The sequence below is a fragment of the Dendrobates tinctorius genome, unplaced genomic scaffold (genome assembly GCF_039654945.1).
Source record: "Dendrobates tinctorius isolate UK_male_01 unplaced genomic scaffold, ASM3965494v1 ptg000017l, whole genome shotgun sequence".
Lineage (NCBI taxonomy): Eukaryota > Metazoa > Chordata > Amphibia > Anura > Dendrobatidae > Dendrobates > Dendrobates tinctorius.
Window position 1 is genome coordinate 10,175,878 of NW_027361685.1, and position 19,274 is coordinate 10,195,151.

General features: G+C 45.2%; 1 protein-coding gene across 1 annotated transcript in view; it reads right to left on the reverse strand.

Moving 5' to 3' along the window:
• The window catches only part of LOC141082434 (uncharacterized), a 30,004-nt gene extending 12,376 nt beyond the window's left edge, over positions 1–17,628 (reverse strand). The window contains exons 1-4 of the mRNA XM_073566377.1: positions 17,531–17,628; positions 2,300–2,449; positions 1,996–2,175; positions 1,790–1,913 (exon numbers count right to left, since the gene is read on the reverse strand). Of these exons, the coding sequence (XP_073422478.1) occupies positions 1,790–1,913; positions 1,996–2,175; positions 2,300–2,377 (382 nt within the window). The 5' untranslated portion in view covers positions 2,378–2,449; positions 17,531–17,628. The remainder of the gene's footprint in view (positions 1–1,789; positions 1,914–1,995; positions 2,176–2,299; positions 2,450–17,530) is intronic.
• Between the last annotated feature and the right edge of the window lie 1,646 nt (positions 17,629–19,274).

Sequence of the window (19,274 nt, forward strand, 5' to 3'; positions counted from 1 at the left end):
AATCAACAGCCGCGGAGACACCATCACATGTTTCTCAACGCAAGCAATGACTAGCCAGGTCTTTCCCCGGGAAGGAACAACCACGGGAAGGGCAGTCTCCAATGAAGGAAACCACCTATGCCAAAACATGGTATCCATCCACAGACAGCTGTTTCGGGGTATTGCCCCTCATCAGTGTGGAGTAGGAAACTGGCTAGTAGGAGCAATGCCTAGTGAAAGGCTATGAACATAAGGATGAGTGACCTCATGGAGATCAACATCCAACACTGCGGAGACACCATCACATGTTTCTCAACGCAGTGATCTAGAGCAATGCCCCCATCCCTTATGGGAAATATGCAAAAGCATGTAAATCAACAGCCGCGGAGACACCATCACATGTTTCTCAACGCAAGCAATGACTAGCCAGGTCTTTCCCCGGGAAGGAACAACCACGGGAAGGGCAGTCTCCAATGAAGGAAACCACCTATGCCAAAACATGGTATCCATCCACAGACAGCTGTTTCGGGGTATTGCCCCTCATCAGTGTGGAGTAGGAAACTGGCTAGTAGGAGCAATGCCTAGTGAAAGGCTATGAACATAAGGATGAGTGACCTCATGGAGATCAACATCCAACACTGCGGAGACACCATCACATGTTTCTCAACGCAGTGATCTAGAGCAATGCCCCCATCCCTTATGGGAAATATGCAAAAGCATGTAAATCAACAGCCGCGGAGACACCATCACATGTTTCTCAACGCAAGCAATGACTAGCCAGGTCTTTCCCCGGGAAGGAACAACCACGGGAAGGGCAGTCTCCAATGAAGGAAACCACCTATGCCAAAACATGGTATCCATCCACAGACAGCTGTTTCGGGGTATTGCCCCTCATCAGTGTGGAGTAGGAAACTGGCTAGTAGGAGCAATGCCTAGTGAAAGGCTATGAACATAAGGATGAGTGACCTCATGGAGATCAACATCCAACACTGCGGAGACACCATCACATGTTTCTCAACGCAGTGATCTAGAGCAATGCCCCCATCCCTTATGGGAAATATGCAAAAGCATGTAAATCAACAGCCGCGGAGACACCATCACATGTTTCTCAACGCAAGCAATGACTAGCCAGGTCTTTCCCCGGGAAGGAACAACCACGGGAAGGGCAGTCTCCAATGAAGGAAACCACCTATGCCAAAACATGGTATCCATCCACAGACAGCTGTTTCGGGGTATTGCCCCTCATCAGTGTGGAGTAGGAAACTGGCTAGTAGGAGCAATGCCTAGTGAAAGGCTATGAACATAAGGATGAGTGACCTCATGGAGATCAACATCCAACACTGCGGAGACACCATCACATGTTTCTCAACGCAGTGATCTAGAGCAATGCCCCCATCCCTTATGGGAAATATGCAAAAGCATGTAAATCAACAGCCGCGGAGACACCATCACATGTTTCTCAACGCAAGCAATGACTAGCCAGGTCTTTCCCCGGGAAGGAACAACCACGGGAAGGGCAGTCTCCAATGAAGGAAACCACCTATGCCAAAACATGGTATCCATCCACAGACAGCTGTTTCGGGGTATTGCCCCTCATCAGTGTGGAGTAGGAAACTGGCTAGTAGGAGCAATGCCTAGTGAAAGGCTATGAACATAAGGATGAGTGACCTCATGGAGATCAACATCCAACACCAATCTCTCTGGTGTTGTCCTCTTACTGGATAGATCTGGAGGAAACACATACAGGGACTGAATTCATTCTCTACATACAGATAATTATAGGCCGTGTGTATTTAGTCCTGTCTATTACCTGGTGATGTGAGGGGCTGGGGAACCTCCATTATGACGTTCTTGTACAGATCTCTGTGTCCTTCTAAATACTCCCACTCCTCCATGGAGAAATAGACGGCGACATCCTGGCACCTTATAGGAACCTGACACATACAATGATACCGTCATCCCCCGATCCCTTCATAGCGTTACTGTATAATGTCCCAGCATTCCCAGCAGTGTCACCTCTCCAGTCAGCAGCTCAATCATCTTGTAGGTGAGGTCTAGGATCTTCTGGTCATTGATGTCCACATGGATCTGGGGGTGAGGTAGAGGCCCTGTGATTGGACTCAGGGGTCTTCTCCATCCCTCAGACATAGGGTCCTGACAGCGATCACTAGAGGTCTTCATCACCACTGTGTAATCCTGGTAATGGAGAGACACATTAATAAATCTCACTACAGACATTTCCAGAGTCTTCTCCAGTTCTGTCCATCTGTTATTCCCATAGATAAGAATGATGTAATGTGACATAATCAGAATCTCTCACCTCTCCAGTGAGACGGAAGAGGATCTCTAGGGTGATATGTAACATCCTCTCCACCATCTTGTCTCTGTCCATATCCATCCTTGATGGGTAAATCAGGAAAATTCTCTTTTGTAGAAGATCTTCACTGAGAGGATCCGATATTGTAGAGACCTGAATGAGAAGATGATGAGCCAATGTAACATCATAAGAATCCTGTGTAATAATACAATTACTGGCGATAATAAGGGAAACATATGAGATTTATTATTTTACAGTGTTTAGTTTTGTTCCCTGACATCCCCCCAGTTCCATCACTCTCATTCCCTTCTTTTGAGGTCCATACCATCAGACTCTTCCGTCCCTTCTCCCTCACAGTAGCGGTCATATACCGGCCTCCAGGCTCACCCACGTCTGTTGTGAGTACATTTGCCCCTTCACCTGTGATGTCTGATGAACTCCCTCTGCTGGTGAAGGGAAGTAGTGAAATTGATTTGGATGGGAAGAACCTGTCATCTGAACAGGTGCAGTGTGATTGGACATCCGGAATCTCTGAGTGGATATAAGGCAGCCGACGCCCTGCAGGGTTGCTGGTGATCCTTTCTGCTCTGAGCTCTGGCATCCAGTTTAGTTCCTGTCTACTAAAAGCTAAGTTTTTGCCCTGATATTATTCCATGAGATTTTGTCTGGTTTACTTAGTGTTTGCGTTCAGCCAGCCCTTGCTGGGACTGGCTGAATTCCATTTTTGTCTCTGATCAGTTGATCTCTTTGCTCTGGTTTTCAGAATATACCTGAGTGCTGATAAAGAGTTTTTGAAGTCTAGCGACTTCAGGGCCTTTTTTCCTATCAGACTGTTGGGACATTTTTGGTAGGGTTTTTGCGGATTGCAGCCAGCATCTTTTCTGTCCTTTCCCATCTAGTTAGTTGGGCCCCATCGTTTGCTCAGCCTGTCTTTCTGTCTGCGTTTGTATTTTCATCTGTTTTTCACCGACAATACATGTTGGGGGCTGTCTATTGTTTTGGGGTCTGCTCTGGGGCAGTTTAGATTTCCTCTTTCTTTCTTTAGGCTTATTTAGCTCTCCGGCTGTGACGAGGGGTCTAGGACCACCGTAGGAACCCCCCACGGCTACTGTTAGTTGTGGTGAATAGGATCAGGGGTCTGCAATCCGCTAGTTACCAACTTCTCAGGTTTTCTGGACTTAGCTTGTATTTTTGTTTTCTCCTCCTCCGGTGACTCATTCATAACAGAATCACCAGCCATACCGCAGATTCTAGGGTACTCAATAGCAGGAAAAAATTGTTTAAAAAAAAAAAAAAAGTGTCAGAATTTTTTTTTTGTGTAGATTTTTTCCTCTATTTCTCTGAGGCCGTAGAGGGATTTTTTTCTTAATGGTGATTAAGCAATTGTCTGATTGTGTGGAGCAGCTCGCTGCTGAAGTGCGGGGAATTTCCGCCTATCTTGCTCATTCACATGCTGATGAACCAAAGATCCCTACTCCTGATGTGTTTTTTGGGGATCGGTCTAAATTTTTGAATTTTAAGAATAATTGTAAATTATTTCTTGCCTTGAAGCCTAACTCATCGGGGAGCTCTGCGCAGCAGGTTAAAATTGTCATCTCTTTGCTGCGCGGCGATCCCCAGGATTGGGCGTTTTCTTTGACACCTGATGATCCTATTCTGGCTAATGTGGACGCATTTTTGTTGTATGATGAACCTAATGCTATTGATCAAGCTGAAAAGGCCCTGTTGGCATTGTGCCAGGGTCAGGATTCTGCAGAGTTGTACTGTCAAAAATTCCGAAAGTGGGCGGTCCTTACTACCTGGAATGATGGTGCCTTGGCGGCTCTCTTTCGGAAGGGTTTGTCAGAAACCGTAAAAGATACTATGGTGGGATTTCCTGTTCCCTCTGGTCTTGATGATTCTATGTCATTAGCCATATAGGTTGATCGGCGTTTACGTGAACGCAAAACTACACGAGAGGTGTTGCCACCTGCTGAACAAATGTCTGAACCTATGCAATGTGATGGAGTTTTGTCTCGGGCGCAACGTCAGGAGTTCAGAAGGCGTAATAAGCTGTGTTTTTTCTGTGGAGATGCCTCTCATATTATTTCTGTCTGCCCTAAACGAGAGAAACGTTTTGCACACACATTTGCTGTGGGTGGTGTTCAACCTAAGTTTCTTCTGGCAGTTACTTTGATCTGCTCCCTGTCCACATTTTCCGCTAAGGCTTTTGTGGATTCGGGAGCGGCTCTGAACCTGATGGACTAGGATTTTGCTAAACGTTGTGGGTTTCCTATGACACCTCTGCGGACGCCTATCCCTTTGAGGGGTATTGATGCTACTCCTTTGGCGAAGAATAAACCTCAGTATTGGACCCAGGGGGTAATGCGGGTCGCCCAAGACCATCAAGAAAATTGCAGCTTATTGGTGTTGCATAATTTGCATGATACCATTGTTCTGGGTTTTCCCTGGTTGCAAATCCATAATCCAGTTTTGGATTGGAAATCTGTGTCTGTGGTGAGTTGGGGTTGTCGGTGTGCCCTTAGTGACGCTCCTGTTTTCTCCACCTCTCCCCAGTCGCATGATGTTCCTGACTATTTGGCTGATTTTTATGATGTATTTAGTGAGAATGAGTCTGCGTCTTTGCCTCCTCATAGGAGTTATGACTGTGCAATTGAGCTGAGCCCTGGGTGTAAATTTCCCAAGGGTCGTCTTTTCAATTTATCTGTACCAGAGCACGAGTCTATGCGATCCTATATTAAGGAGTCATTGGAGAAGGGTCATATTAGGCCATCCTCTTCACCCTTAGGTGCTGGGTTTTTTTCGTGGCCAAGAAAGATGGTTCATTAAGGCCTTGTATTGACTATCGTTCCCTCAACAAGATTACTGTTAAATATCAGTATCCGTTACCCCTGATTTCTGATCTATTCTCCAGAGTTAAAGGTGCAGCTGGTTTACCAAGCTTGACCTCAAGGGGGCGTATAATCTTATTCGCATTAAGCATGGGGATGAATGGAAGATGGCGTTTAATACTCCGGAGGGACATTTTGAGTACCTGGTGATGCCTTTTGGGCTCACTAATGCCCCTTCTGTCTTCCAGTGCTTCATGAATGATATTTTCTCCCCATCCGAACGTAACTATGATGTGGGGAATCGGGAACTGTTGGCCATGAAATGGGCATTTGAGGAGTGGAGACATTGGTTGGAGGGAGCTAGACATCAAGTCGTGGTCCTTACTGACCACAAGAATTTGATTTACCTTGAATCGGCCAAACACTTGAATCCTAGACAGGCTAGGTGGGCCTTGTTTTTCACACGTTTTGATTTTGTGGTCTCTTTTCTTCCGGGCACTAAGAATGTCAAGGCAGACGCCCTCTCTAGGAGTTTCCTTGCTGATTCTCCTGTTGTGACTAAGCCTGCTACCATCTTAGGTGAGGGGGTAGTTCTTTCTGCCATCTCGCCCGATTTGAGACGTGCTCTGGAAGAGTTTCAGGAGGACAAACCTGAGCGTTGTCCCATTGGAAAATTGTATGTTCCAGACCAGTGGAGGAAGAGAGTAATGTCTGAAATTCATTGCTCTGCATTGGCTGGTCATCCAGGTATTTTTGGTACTAGAGATTTGGTGAGTCAGTCTTTTTGGTGGCCCGCCTTGTCTCGTGATGTCAGGAATTTTGTGCAGTCCTGTGGGACTTGCTCCCGGTCTAAACTTTGTTCTCACTCTAGTGGGTTGTTGATGCCTTTGCCGGTGCCCAGGAGGCCATGGACCCATATTTAAGTGGATTTTTCCTCTGATATGCCTGTCTCTCAGAGAATGACTTATTTGGGTGATTTTTGATAGATTCTCTAAGATGGTCCATCTTGTACCACTCCCTAAGTTGCCATCTTCCTCAGAGTTGGTGCCCTTGTTTTTGCAACAGGTGGTTCGCTTGCATGGGATTCCTGAGAACATTGTGTCTGACAGAGGAGTTCAGTTTGTTTCTAGATTTTGGAGGACTTTCTGTTCCAAGCTGGGTATTCAGTTGTCCTTCTCCTCTGCGTTTCATCCTCATACCAATGGGCAGACGGAGAGAACAAACCAGACTTTGGAGCCTTATTTGAGATGTTTTATTTCTGCTGATCAGGATGATTGGGTTTCATTTTTGCCCTTGGCCAAATTTGCTTTAAATAATAGAGCTAGTTCTGCCACTTTGATGTCACCTTTTTTTTGTAACTTTGGGTTTCATCCTCGATTCTCTTCAGGGCAGGTGGAGTCTTCTGCCTGCCCAGGTGTTGACACTGTGGTGGAGAGAATGCACCAGATCTGGGACCAAGTGGTGGATAAGTTGTCTCTCTCCCAGGAAAAGGCCCAGCGGTTTTCCAACCGGCATAGGACCATTGGTCCCCGGTTTAAGGTGGGTGATATGGTTTGGTTGTCATCATAGAATATCTCTATGAAGGTGGCTTCTCCAAAGTTTAAACCTAGATTTATTGGACCTTACAAGATCTTGGAGATTCTTAATCCGGTCTCTTTTCGTTTGGCTCTTCCTGTTACATTCAAGATCCATAACGTGTTTCATAAGTCTCTGTTGAAGAGGTTTGTTGAGCCATTAGTTCCTGTGGTGGCACCTCCTGACCCTGTATTGGTTGAAGGTAATGTGGAATATGAGGTTGAGAAGATACTGGATTCTCGTCTGGCTAGACGGAGACTCCAGTATTTGGTTAAGTGGAAGGGTTATGGCCAGGAGGATAATTCTTGGGTCCCTGCATCCGATATTCATGCCGAAAGATTGGTTCGTGCTTTTCATCGGGCCCATCCTGATCGCCCTGGTGGCGTGGATGAGGGTTCGGTGATCCCTCCTCAAGGGGGAGGTACTGTTGTGAGTTCATTTTCCCCTTCACCTGTGATGTCTGATGAACTCCCTCTGCTGGTGAAGGGAAGTAGTGAAATTGAGTTGGATGGGAAGAACCTGTCATCTGAACAGGTGGAGTGTGATTGGACATCCAGAATCTCTGAGTGAATATAAGGCAGCCAACGCCCTGCAGGGTTGCTGGTGATCCTTTCTGCTCTGAGTTCTGGCATCCAGTTTAGTTCCTGTCTACTAAAAGCTAAGTTTTTGCCCTGCTATTATTCCATGAAATTTTGTCTGGTTTACTTAGTGTTTGCGTTCAGCCAGCCCTTGCTGGGACTGGCTGAATTCCATTTTTGTCTCTGATCAGTTGATCTATTTGCTCTGTTTTCAGAATATACCTGAGTGCTGATATAGAGTTTTTGAAGTCTAGTGACTTCAGGGCCTTTTTTCCTATCAGACTGTTGGGACATTTTTGGTAGGTTTTTTGCAGATTGCAGCCAGCATCTTTTCTGTCCTTTCCTATCTAGTTAGTTGGGCCCCATCATTTGCTCAGCCTGTCTTTCTGTCTGCGTTTGTATTTTCATCTGTTTTTCACTGACAATACATGTTGGGGGCTGTCTATTGCTTTGGGGTCTGCTCTGGGGCAGTTTAGATTTCCCCTTTCTTTCTTTAGGCTTATTTTGCTCTCCGGCTGTGACGAGGGGTCTAGGACCACCGTAGGAACCCCCCACGGCTACTGTTAGTTGTGGTGAATAGGATCAGGGGTCTGCAATCCGCTAGTTACCAAATTCTCCGGTTTTCTGGACTTAGCTTGTATTTTTGTTTTCTCCTCCTCCGGTGACTCATTCATAACACACGTCCTTGACCACTTTTCAGCCTGTCTGCCGCACTTCATGTCCTCAGAACTACCAACTCTTATCCTGGGAGACTTCAACATCCCCATTAACAGCCCTACTTCCACATCTGCATCCCAGCTTCTATCACTAACCACCTCTCTCGGCCTCTCACAGCGCTCAACCTCTGAGACACACAAAGACGGTAACACCCTTGACCTGGTCTTTGTCCGGCTTTGCTCAATCTCCTACCTAAATAACTCACCACTTCCCCTCTCTGACCACAATATTCTCTCCTTCACGCTCACAAATCCTCGCCCACCCCAGCACACTCCTACCTATCAAACATTCAGAAATCTACAAGCCATTAACCCTCAGACACTTTCAGACTCCCTACAATCTTCCCTATCCCAATCTCCTCTTTTTCCTGTCCTAATCTGGCTGTTCATCACTACAACACACTCTTACAACCACCCTTGACCAGGTAGCGCCCCTCACCCTCAAAACCTCCAAACACAGAGTAAAACAGCCCTGGCTCACATCGCAAACTCAATTTCTCCAGCGATGCTCTAGGAGTGCTGAACGCTGACGGAGAAAAACCCGCACACCAGAAGACTTCATCCACTTCAAATTTATGTTAAGAACCTATAACGCTGCCCTTCACCTCGCCAAACAGACCTACTTCACCACCCTGATCTCCTCACTAGCCAACAACCCCAAGAAACTTTTTGACACTTTTCACTCCCTCCTCTGGCCAAAAGCACAAGCCCCTATCACAGACATTTGTGCTGATGACCTGGCCTCCCATTTTATAGAGAAAATAGATAATATCCGTCAGGACATCCGCTCCCAACCACCAAGTGCTGTGACTCCCATCCCTAATTGCATTTCCCCTGGCTCACTTTCCACATTTGATCCCATCACAGAAGAAGAAGTCTCCAGACTCCTCTCTTCTTCTAGCCCAACTACATGCACTACCGACCCCATTCCCTCACAACTCCTCCAGTCTCTCTCTCCAGTCATCACAACTCACCTAACTACAATCTTTAATCTCTCCCTCTCCTCAGGCATTTTCCCATCCTCCTTCAAACACTCTATCATTCTTCCATTATTAAAGAAACCTGCTCTCGACCCATGATGCACAAACAACTACAGACCAGTCTCCAATCTCCCCTTCATCTCTAAACTCTTGGAGCGCCTAGTCTACTGCTGCCTTACCCGTTACCTCTCCCCTCACTCCCTCCTAGACCCTTCACAGTCTGGCTTCCGACCCCTACATTCGACTGAAACTGCACTCATCAAAGTGACCAATGACTTTCTGACAGCAAAATGTAACGGTGAACACTCTCTGCTCATTCTTCTTGACCTTTCTGCAGCTTTCGACACTGTTGACCACCGTTTCCTACTCCATAGGCTCCAGTCACTAGGCATTAAGGAAATCTCTCTCTCCTGGTTCTCTTCCTATCTCTCTGACCGCTCCTTCAGTGTTTTGTTTGCTGGCTCCACGTTATCTCCTCTTCCTCTCGCTGTCGGGGTACCTCAGGGCTCAGTCCTTGGCCCCCTTCTCTTCTCTCTCTACACGGCCCCAATTGGACAGACCATCAGCAGATTTGGCTTTCAGTACCATCTTTATGCTGATGATACACAACTATATACGTCATCCCCTGACCTTACCCCCGCTGTACAACAGAATGCCAGTGACAGACTGTCCGCAGTCTCCAACATCATGTCCGCTCTCTATCTGAAACTTAACCTCTCAAAACCTGAACTTCTTCTGCTCCCGCCATCTACTAACCTCCCTAAATCTGTCATTTCCCTCTCCGTGGGTGGCACCATAATAACACCCCGGCAGCAGGCGCACTGTCTGGGTGTTATGTTTGACACCAACCTCTCCTTCACATCCCATATACAATCTCTTGCCCGCTCTTGCCACTTACACCTAAAGAACATCTCTAGAATCCGCCCTTTTCTCACCAGGGAAACAAAAAAAACCCTCATTGTCACTCTGATCCATTCCCGCCTGGACTACTGCAATGCCCTATTAATTGGCCTCCCCGCTACTCGACTTTCCCCTCTCCAGTCCATACTTAATGCAGCAGCCAGGGTCATCTATCTGGCTAATCGGTACTCGGATGCGTCCGCTCTTCGCCAGTCCTTACATTGGCTGCCCATTCATTATAGGGTCCAATTCAAAGTACTTGTTCTCACCCACAAAGCTCTCCACAGTGCGGCACCCCCCTACATCTCCTCCCTCATTTCCGTCTATCGGGCTAGCCGACCGCTGCGCTCTGCAAAAGACTTTCGACTAACCTCTGCACTAATCCGCGCCTCCCACTCCCGACTCCAAGAATTCTCCAGCGCTGCGCCAATACTCTGGAATGCTCTACCCCAAGAAATTAGGACTATCCACAATTTGCACAGTTTTAGGCCCTCTCTCAAAACACATCTATTCAGAGCAGCCTATCACGTTCACTAATCAAAGTCATTTTATGTGCAAGTGTGAATATGTAGCCCATTCACTATCTCTGTCCCCCACCTTCTCAAGATGGCTGGACCATCATTGTAAATACATCATTGTAAATACACACCTGTACTTTGTATCTCCCCCACCTCATTGTAGATTGTAAGCTCTCACCAGCAGGGGCGGCTGATTTTACTTTAATTATTGTATTGTTAACGTTGTTACTTATGACTTGTGTTTTGAAACTGTTAAACTGTAAAGCGCTGCAGAATATTTTGGCGCTATATAAAGATTATTATTATTATTTTATCTACTAATAAAACCTATATATTTAGGCCACAGACAACAAGCAGTTTCCTCCTCGGAGTCGGCAGCTGAACACGTTCCTCATAGACTCATCTTCCATAACGCTAATTCTCGTCTCATTACCGACACTGGAATCGGCATTAGCAATACTGCAGGAGATATTCATTACACGCGACATGAGAAATAACTCCTTCATGATGAGGACGACATCTTCATCTTCTACTACGGCTCTAGAGACAGATTTGGCCAGAGTCGGTCACTGCCTCCATCCCCACCGGCCGTCTATATGAAGGTTTCCCGTCTTCCCCGCACTGGAATCTTCCATCACGTTAGATCTCAGCTCTGAGTCACACACAGAAGTTTGAGGCTTTTAGAAAAGATTTTTTGTTTCCACAAACACAACGGACAGAAATGATCTGATCCCAAAGTCTCCATGTACAGTGATTTATGGGGTTTATTTCTGGCCTTAGGCTTTCCTATATTACAAGAAAAACTACAGAAAAAGCCGATATTAAAATGTTTCTAAAGAAAATTGGCTCCAACAATTCTTGTAAGAAGAAAAAAATAACAAAAAAGCAGGAGACACATTTTATAATTTTTGACATGTTAAACATTTATTAAAAAGAAATTAACTCTTTTTTGCCCCAGAACATAGATGTACACCGCAGGGACGGCACAGGAGGGGCTGCAACAAAAACCCTGAAAAGCAAACAGGACATCTAAGAAGGTTTGACAGAGTTTGGCTGAATGCCCCCCGCCTCCAAGTACTCGATAGTATGGGGCGGCCTAGTTACTGCGATACTTACATGCCTAATAATGGGGTCTGGGCTGCAATGTATGAAGGTCTATTAGGCCGGGCCAGAGGCAGCGTCCAATAAGTTACCTTATAACACCCCCATACACATTAGGCTAAAGTTCCATGAAAGCACTGATTTCGGGGGGATTGGTCGACCATATAATGTATCTGGGGGCCTCCCGACAGATGATGTCAGGGCAGAGAAGGATCTGACATCCTGAATTTCAGAGGATAATCCGTCTGTTCTTCCTGTAGATAATCCTCCTCTAGAGGAGTCTGGAGGCGACTCTCTCATACAGACCACAGGAAAGCTGGAATATTTGTGTGTATGGGGGAGTCGGGGAGATCGCTGTCTGCCAAATGACTGTTCAGCCAACTCTGATCTCATGTGTATGGGGCCGTTAGTATTATGTGGCGACCCTGAGGGTTCAGTCGCCACAGAGGTACTGCACCTTCTCCTGAGGTGTGGTACCCCACTATCCAGGTAAGGTGGAGACACCTGACCACACTCCAACACCGGCACCCCCACACCACAAAGTAGTGTAGCAAAGCACCCTTTGGTGGCTCCCTGCTTGGAACACGAAACGTGCTGGGAGGCGGGTGGAGTTTAGTTTGCACTCAAAAGAGCGGGAAGAGTTTAGGATTTGGTCAGTCTGACAGAGTCAGAGGAGGAGAGAAGATCCCCGGAGTGGGATGGATGGAAGGAAGTGCTGCAGCCGACCTCAGTGACCTGGGTCCGCTGGCACAGGAAGGAGACATTATAGAAAGCCTGACTCTCCATGAGAAGGAAAGGATTGTACGGAACGTAAGGAGAGGAGGACTAAGGATTAGGGTTAGAGGAGAAGCCTTCCCAAGTTCACAGCGCAAGGCCGGGGTCCGGTCCCCGAGGTTGTATGGATACTAATGGTCCTGCAGCAGACACCGGCGGAATAGTAGTTGTCACCACTTTATTCCTACCCAAGACTTGCATCGTGAGTGAGCCGGGACTAGGTAGTAAGGAGTCCCCGAAGCAGGCTACAGCTGTCTGCCGTACAAGTAGAGTTCATAGGAACATCTGACAGGAGGAACTCCAGTGTAACTCAGTACTGTGAGTACTTCACTATAGGCGCAACAAGGGAGACGTTCAGAAAAGGCATATGTTGGCGGAGTGTTGGAAAGGAGTACTTCATCTTGTCTGGAAGTTGGCTGAGCTCCTGACCCAGAGGACAGCACGGATGCAGGCCCTTGTACCACAACAGACTGTGAGTAAAGCTTTGGAACTACATTCCCTGGTGTCCTCCACTTATTCCTGCGTCCACCTGCTCAGCATTGCTACATCCCTCGCGCCTGACACTGCACCATCTACGTGTCACTTCACCTACACTGCCCTTGGACTACAGCCCTGCCTGTGGAGGGCTATTACATCATTGCTGCACCACACCATCTGTCCCAGAGGATCTGTCTGCAGCGTCGGCTTAACATCTTCATTGCCGAACACCACAGGTGGCGTCACGAATAGTGTTGAGCGATACCATCCGATATACAGAAATATTGGATCGGATTGGATCGGCCCGATACCCAAAAAAGTATCGGTATCGCCGATTCCGATACCGGAAGTCCCATTCAAGTCAATGGGACAGAAATATCGGAATTAAAAAAGCCCCTTTCTTTCCTTGTTCCTTGTACATCCAGTTCGGGAGGGGGGAAGAGTGTGGGCGGTGCGTGGGCGGACACTGTGCGTGTCTGTGTGTGCGGGCGGGGTCTGTATGGGCCTCTTAGGGGTCTGTACGGGCCTGATGGGGGTCTGTGCGGGCCTCTCGGGGGTCTGTACGGGTCTGATGGGGGTCTGTGTGGGCCTTCCGGCGGTCTGTGCGGGCCTCTCGGGGGTCTGTACGGGTCTGATGGGGGTCTGTGCGGGCCTTCCGGCGGTCTGTGCGGGCCTCTCGGGGGTCTGTACGGGCCTGCCGGGGGTCTGTACGAGCCTGCAGGGGGTCTGTACGAGCCTGCCGGGGGTCTGTACGGGCCTGCCGGGGGTCTGTGCGGGCCTGCCGGGGGTTGTGAGTATGTGCAGGCATCGTCCGATGGGACTACAAGTCCCATCGGGCTATGACTGCTACAATGACAGTGATTGACACATTAGCCAATGATGGGACAGTAGTAGTCCCATCATCCGGCTAATGTGTTGAAGGTAAAAAATAAAAAACATACATACTACAGACATACTACAGACATACTACAGACATACTACAGACATACAACATACATACATACTTCATATATACTACATTAATACAACATACATACATACTACATACTACATGCATACTTCACATATACTACATTAATACAACATACAGACATACTACATGCATACTACATATATACAACATTCATACAACATACATACTACATACATACAACATACATACATACATACTTCATATATACTACATTAATACAACATACATACATACTACATGCATACTTCATATATACTACATTAATACACCATACAGACATACTACATGCATACTACATATATACAACATTCATACAACATACATACTACATACATACTTCATATATACTACATTCATACAACATACATACTACATATATACAACATTTATACATACTACATACATACTACATGCATACTTCATATACCGTATACTGCATTCATACAACATACATACATACTACATACATACTTCATATATACTACATTCACACAACATATACAGTATACTACATACATACTTCATATATACTACATTCATACAACATACATACATATATACAACATTCATACAACATACATACATACTACATACTTCATATATACTACATTCATACAACATAGATACATACTACATACATACTTCATATATACAACATTCATACAACATACATACATACTACATACATACATACTACATACATACAACATACATACTACATATATACTACATTCATACAACATACATACATAGTACATACTACATACATACAACATACATACTACATACAATACATTCATACATTCATACAATACATACATACTACATTCATACAACATACATACAACATGCTACAGACATACATACAACATACATACATACATACTACATTCATACAACATACATACATACATACTACATTCATACAACATACATACATACAACATGCTACAGACATACATACTACATACAATACATTCATACAATACATACATATAGACATACAGTACATATAACATAGAGTACATACTCACCATCACTTGTCACTTTGTTCCCCGAAGCCAGTGTCATCTATGGAAAAAATTAGAAAATAACAAACAAGCGATATACTCCCTGATCCGCAGAAATCCACGAGGGTCCCACGCCGATTTCCTGTGGAGAACAGCAGCATCAGCTGATGCGACCGCTCTCCAGGGGGCTCCAGGAATCCAATGACGGGAGGTAGGTACCGTCCGCACTGTATTCCTCCGCCACTGCAAAAAAAAATAGTCCCTAGTCTCACTTTATGGCAAAAGCTGCGTGGGAACTTTCTCACACAGCAATGCCAAAAGTGAGACTAGGGACTATTTTTTTTACAGTGGCGGAGGAATACAGTGCGGAAGGATACCTACCTCCCGTCATTGGATTATTGAAGCCCCTAGAGAGCGGTCACATCAGCTGATGCTGCTGTTCTCCACGGGAAATCGGCGTGGGACACTCACTCGTGGATTTCTGCGGATCAGGGAGTATATCGCTTGTTTGTTCTTTTCTAATTTTTTCCATAGATGACACTGGCTTTGGGGAACAATGTGACAAGTAATGGTAAGTAAGTACTCTATGTTATATGTACTGTATGTCTATATGTATGTATTGTATGAATGTATTGTATGAAGTATGTATGTTGTATGTCTGTAGCATGTTGTATGTATGTAGTATGTATGTATGTTGTATGAATGTAGTATATATGTAGTATGTATGAATGTATTGTATGTAGTATGTATGTAGTATGTTGTATGTCTGTATCATGTTGTATGTATGTAGTATGTATGTATGTTGTATGAATGTAGTATACATGTAGTATGCATGTATTGTATGAATGTATTGTATGTAGTATGTATGCAGTATTTATGTTGTATGTCTGTAGCATGTATGTAGTATGTATGTATGTTGTATGAATGTAGTATATATGTAGTATGTATGTATTGTATGAATGTATTGTATGTATGTAGTAAGTATGTAGTATGTATGTATGTTGTACGAATGTAGTATATATGTATGCAGTATGTATGTTGTATGAATGTAGTATATATGTAGTATGTATGTTGTATATATGTAGTATGTATGTATTGTATGAATGTATGACTGTATTGTATGTATGTATGTTGTATGTAGTATGTATGCTGTAAGTATGTAGTATGTATGTATGTTGTATGAATGTAGTATATATGTATGTAGTATGTATGTTGTATGAATGTAGTATATATGTAGTATGTATGTTGTATAAATGTAGCATGTATGTATTGTATGAATGTATTGTATGTAGTAAGTATGTAGTATGTATGTATGTATGTTGTATGAATGTAGTATATATGTAGTATGTATGTATGTTGTATGAATGAATGTTGTATGAATGTAGTATATATGTATGTAGTATATATGTATGTTGTATGAATGTAGTATATATGTATGTTGTATGAATGTAGTATGTATGTTGTATGAATGTAGTATATATGTATGTAGTATATATGTATGTTGTATGAATGCAGTATATATGTAGTATGTATGTTGTATGAATGTAGTATATATGTATGTATGTAGTATGTATGTTGTATGAATGTAGTATGTATGTAGCATGTATGTAGTATATATGTATGTTGTATGAATGTAGCATGTATGTAGCATGTATGTAGTATATATGTATGTTGTATGAATGTAGTATATATGTAGCATGTATGTAGTATGTATGTATGTCGTATGAATGTAGTATATATGTAGTATATATGTATATTGTATGAATGTAGTATATATGTAGTATGTTTTTTTTTTTTTTTTACATTCAACACATTAGCCGGATGATGGGACTACTACTGTCCCATCATTGGCTAATGTGTCAATCACTGTCATTGTTGACTTGTAGTCCCATCGGACAATGCCTGCACACACACACACACACAACCCCTGGGAGGCCCGCACAGACCACCGGCAGTCTACACAGACCCCCGGCAGCCGGTACAGATCCCCGGCAGCCGGTACAGACCCCCGGCAGCCCCGTACAGTCCCCAGGCAGGCCCGTACAGTCCCCAGGCAGGCCCGTACAGTCCCCAGGCAGGCCCGTACAGTCCCCAGGCAGGCCCGTACAGTCCCCAGGCAGGCCCGTACAGTCCCCAGGCAGGCCCGTACAGTCCCCCGAGAGGCACGTACAGACCCCCGGCAGGCGCGCACGGACCCCATCAGGCCCGTACAGACCCCCGAGAGGCCCGTACAGACCCCCGAGAGGCCCGCACAGACCGCGCATCATGATGCGCACAGACCGCGCATCATGATGACATCATTTCAGCAGCCAATCACAGCCACAACAGTGGCTCATTGCATTATGGGGACTTCCAATTCCGGTATCCGATATTGAAAAAATATCGGTACTCGGTATCGGAATTCCGATACAGCAAATATCGGCCGATACCCGATATTTGCAGTATCGGAATGCTCAATACTAGTCACGAATCATTCATTCATAAACTGTAACTATCAGAAGCACACTGAACACATTCCCTCTTTACAATGCGCGCCCAGGGCTACGGGCCAGGTCCCAGCTGCCGTGACATCTCCCATTGAAGCTCATCGGGCCCGGTACTGAGTACCCCGCCAGCCCTGGGAGGGCGACCCAACTACACTGACAGGCAGTGATGATACACGGCACTACAGTAGTACAGGGCATCACCGGAGCCATCAGAGGCTTGTATGTTGTATGATCGCACTGATCAGAGGGGTTTAAAAAAGGTTTAAAGTGGAAAAAATATCACAGTTTCAGCAACAAGAAATATCTGTCATCTACCTGATGATGCTGAGGAACACTGGGATCTTCTTGGTTACAGTCCTGTGGAAGAAGAGGACGGGGACATCTCTCTGGTGTTGTCCTCTTACTGGATAGATCTGGAGGAAACACATACAGGGACTGAATTCATTCTCTACATACAGATAATTATAGGCCGTGTGTATTTAGTCCTGTCTATTACCTGGTGATGTGAGGGGCTGGGGAACCTCCATTATGACGTTCTTGTACAGATCTCTGTGTCCTTCTAAATACTCCCACTCCTCCATGGAGAAATAGACAGCGACATCCTGACACCTTATAGGAACCTGACACATACAATGATACCGTCATCCCCCCGATCCCTTCATAGTGTTACTGTATAATGTCCCAGCATTCCCAGCAGTGTCACCTCTCCAGTCAGCAGCTCAGTCATCTTGTAGATGAGTTCTAGGATCTTCTGGTCATTGATGTCCTCATGGATCAGGGGGTGAGGTGGAGGCCCCGTGATCGGGCTCAGGGGTCTTCCCCATCCCTCAGACACAGGGTCCTGACAGCGATCACTAGAGGTCTTCTTCACCACTGTGTAATCCTGGTTATGGAGAGACACATTAATAAATCTCACTACAGACATTTCCAGAGTCCTCACCTCTCCAGTTCTGTCCATCTGTTATTCCCATAGATAAGAATGATGTAATGTGACGTCATCAGAATCTCTCACCTCTCCAGTGAGACGGAAGAGGATCTCTAGGGTGAGGTGTAACATCCTCTCCGCCATCTTGTCTCTGTCCATATCCATCCTTGATGGGGAAATCAGGAAAATTCTCTTCTGTAGAAGATCTTCACTGAGAGGATCCGATATTGTAGAGACCTGAATGAGAAGAAGATGATCCGATGTAACATCATAAGAATCCTGTGTAATAATACAATTACTGGAGATAATAAGGGAAACATAGGAGGAGATTTATTATCTTACAGGGTTTAGTTTTCTCCCCTGACATCTACTAATAAAACCTATATATTTAGGCCACAGACAACAAGCAGTTTCCTCCTCGGAGTCGGCAGCTGAACACGTTCCTCATAGACTCATCTTCCATAACGCTAATTCTCGTCTCATTACCGACACTGGAATCGGCATTAGCAATACTGCAGGAGATATTCATTACACGCGACATGAGAAATAACTCCTTCATGATGAGGACGACATCTTCATCTTCTACTGCGGCTCTAGAGACAGATTTGGCCAGAGTCGGTCACTGCCTCCATCCCCACCGGCCGTCTATATGAAGGTTTCCCGTCTTCCCCGCACTGGAATCTTCTCTCACGTTAGATCTCAGCTCTGAGTCACACACAGAAGTCTGAGACTTTTAGAAAAGATTTTTTGCTTCCACAAACACAACGGACAGAAATGATCTGACCCCAAAGTCTCCATGTACAGTGATTTATGGGGTTTATTTCTGGCCTTAGTCTTTCCTATATTACAAGAAAAACTCCAGAAAAAGCCGATATTAAAATGTTTAAAATTAATTTGCAAAGGATCATTCAGTTGAGTGCCAAGTTATTTTATTATTCACTCTGGTCTGGGTAACCTACTTGTGCACCTTGTGGTTGTGCCACGCTATATTTGACACAGGGCCAGAGGCAGCATCCAATAAGTTACCTTATAATGCCCCCATACACATTAGACTAAAGTTCCATGAAAGCACTGATTTCGGGGGGTTTGGCCGACCATATAATGTATTTGGGGGCCTCCCGACAGATGTCAGGG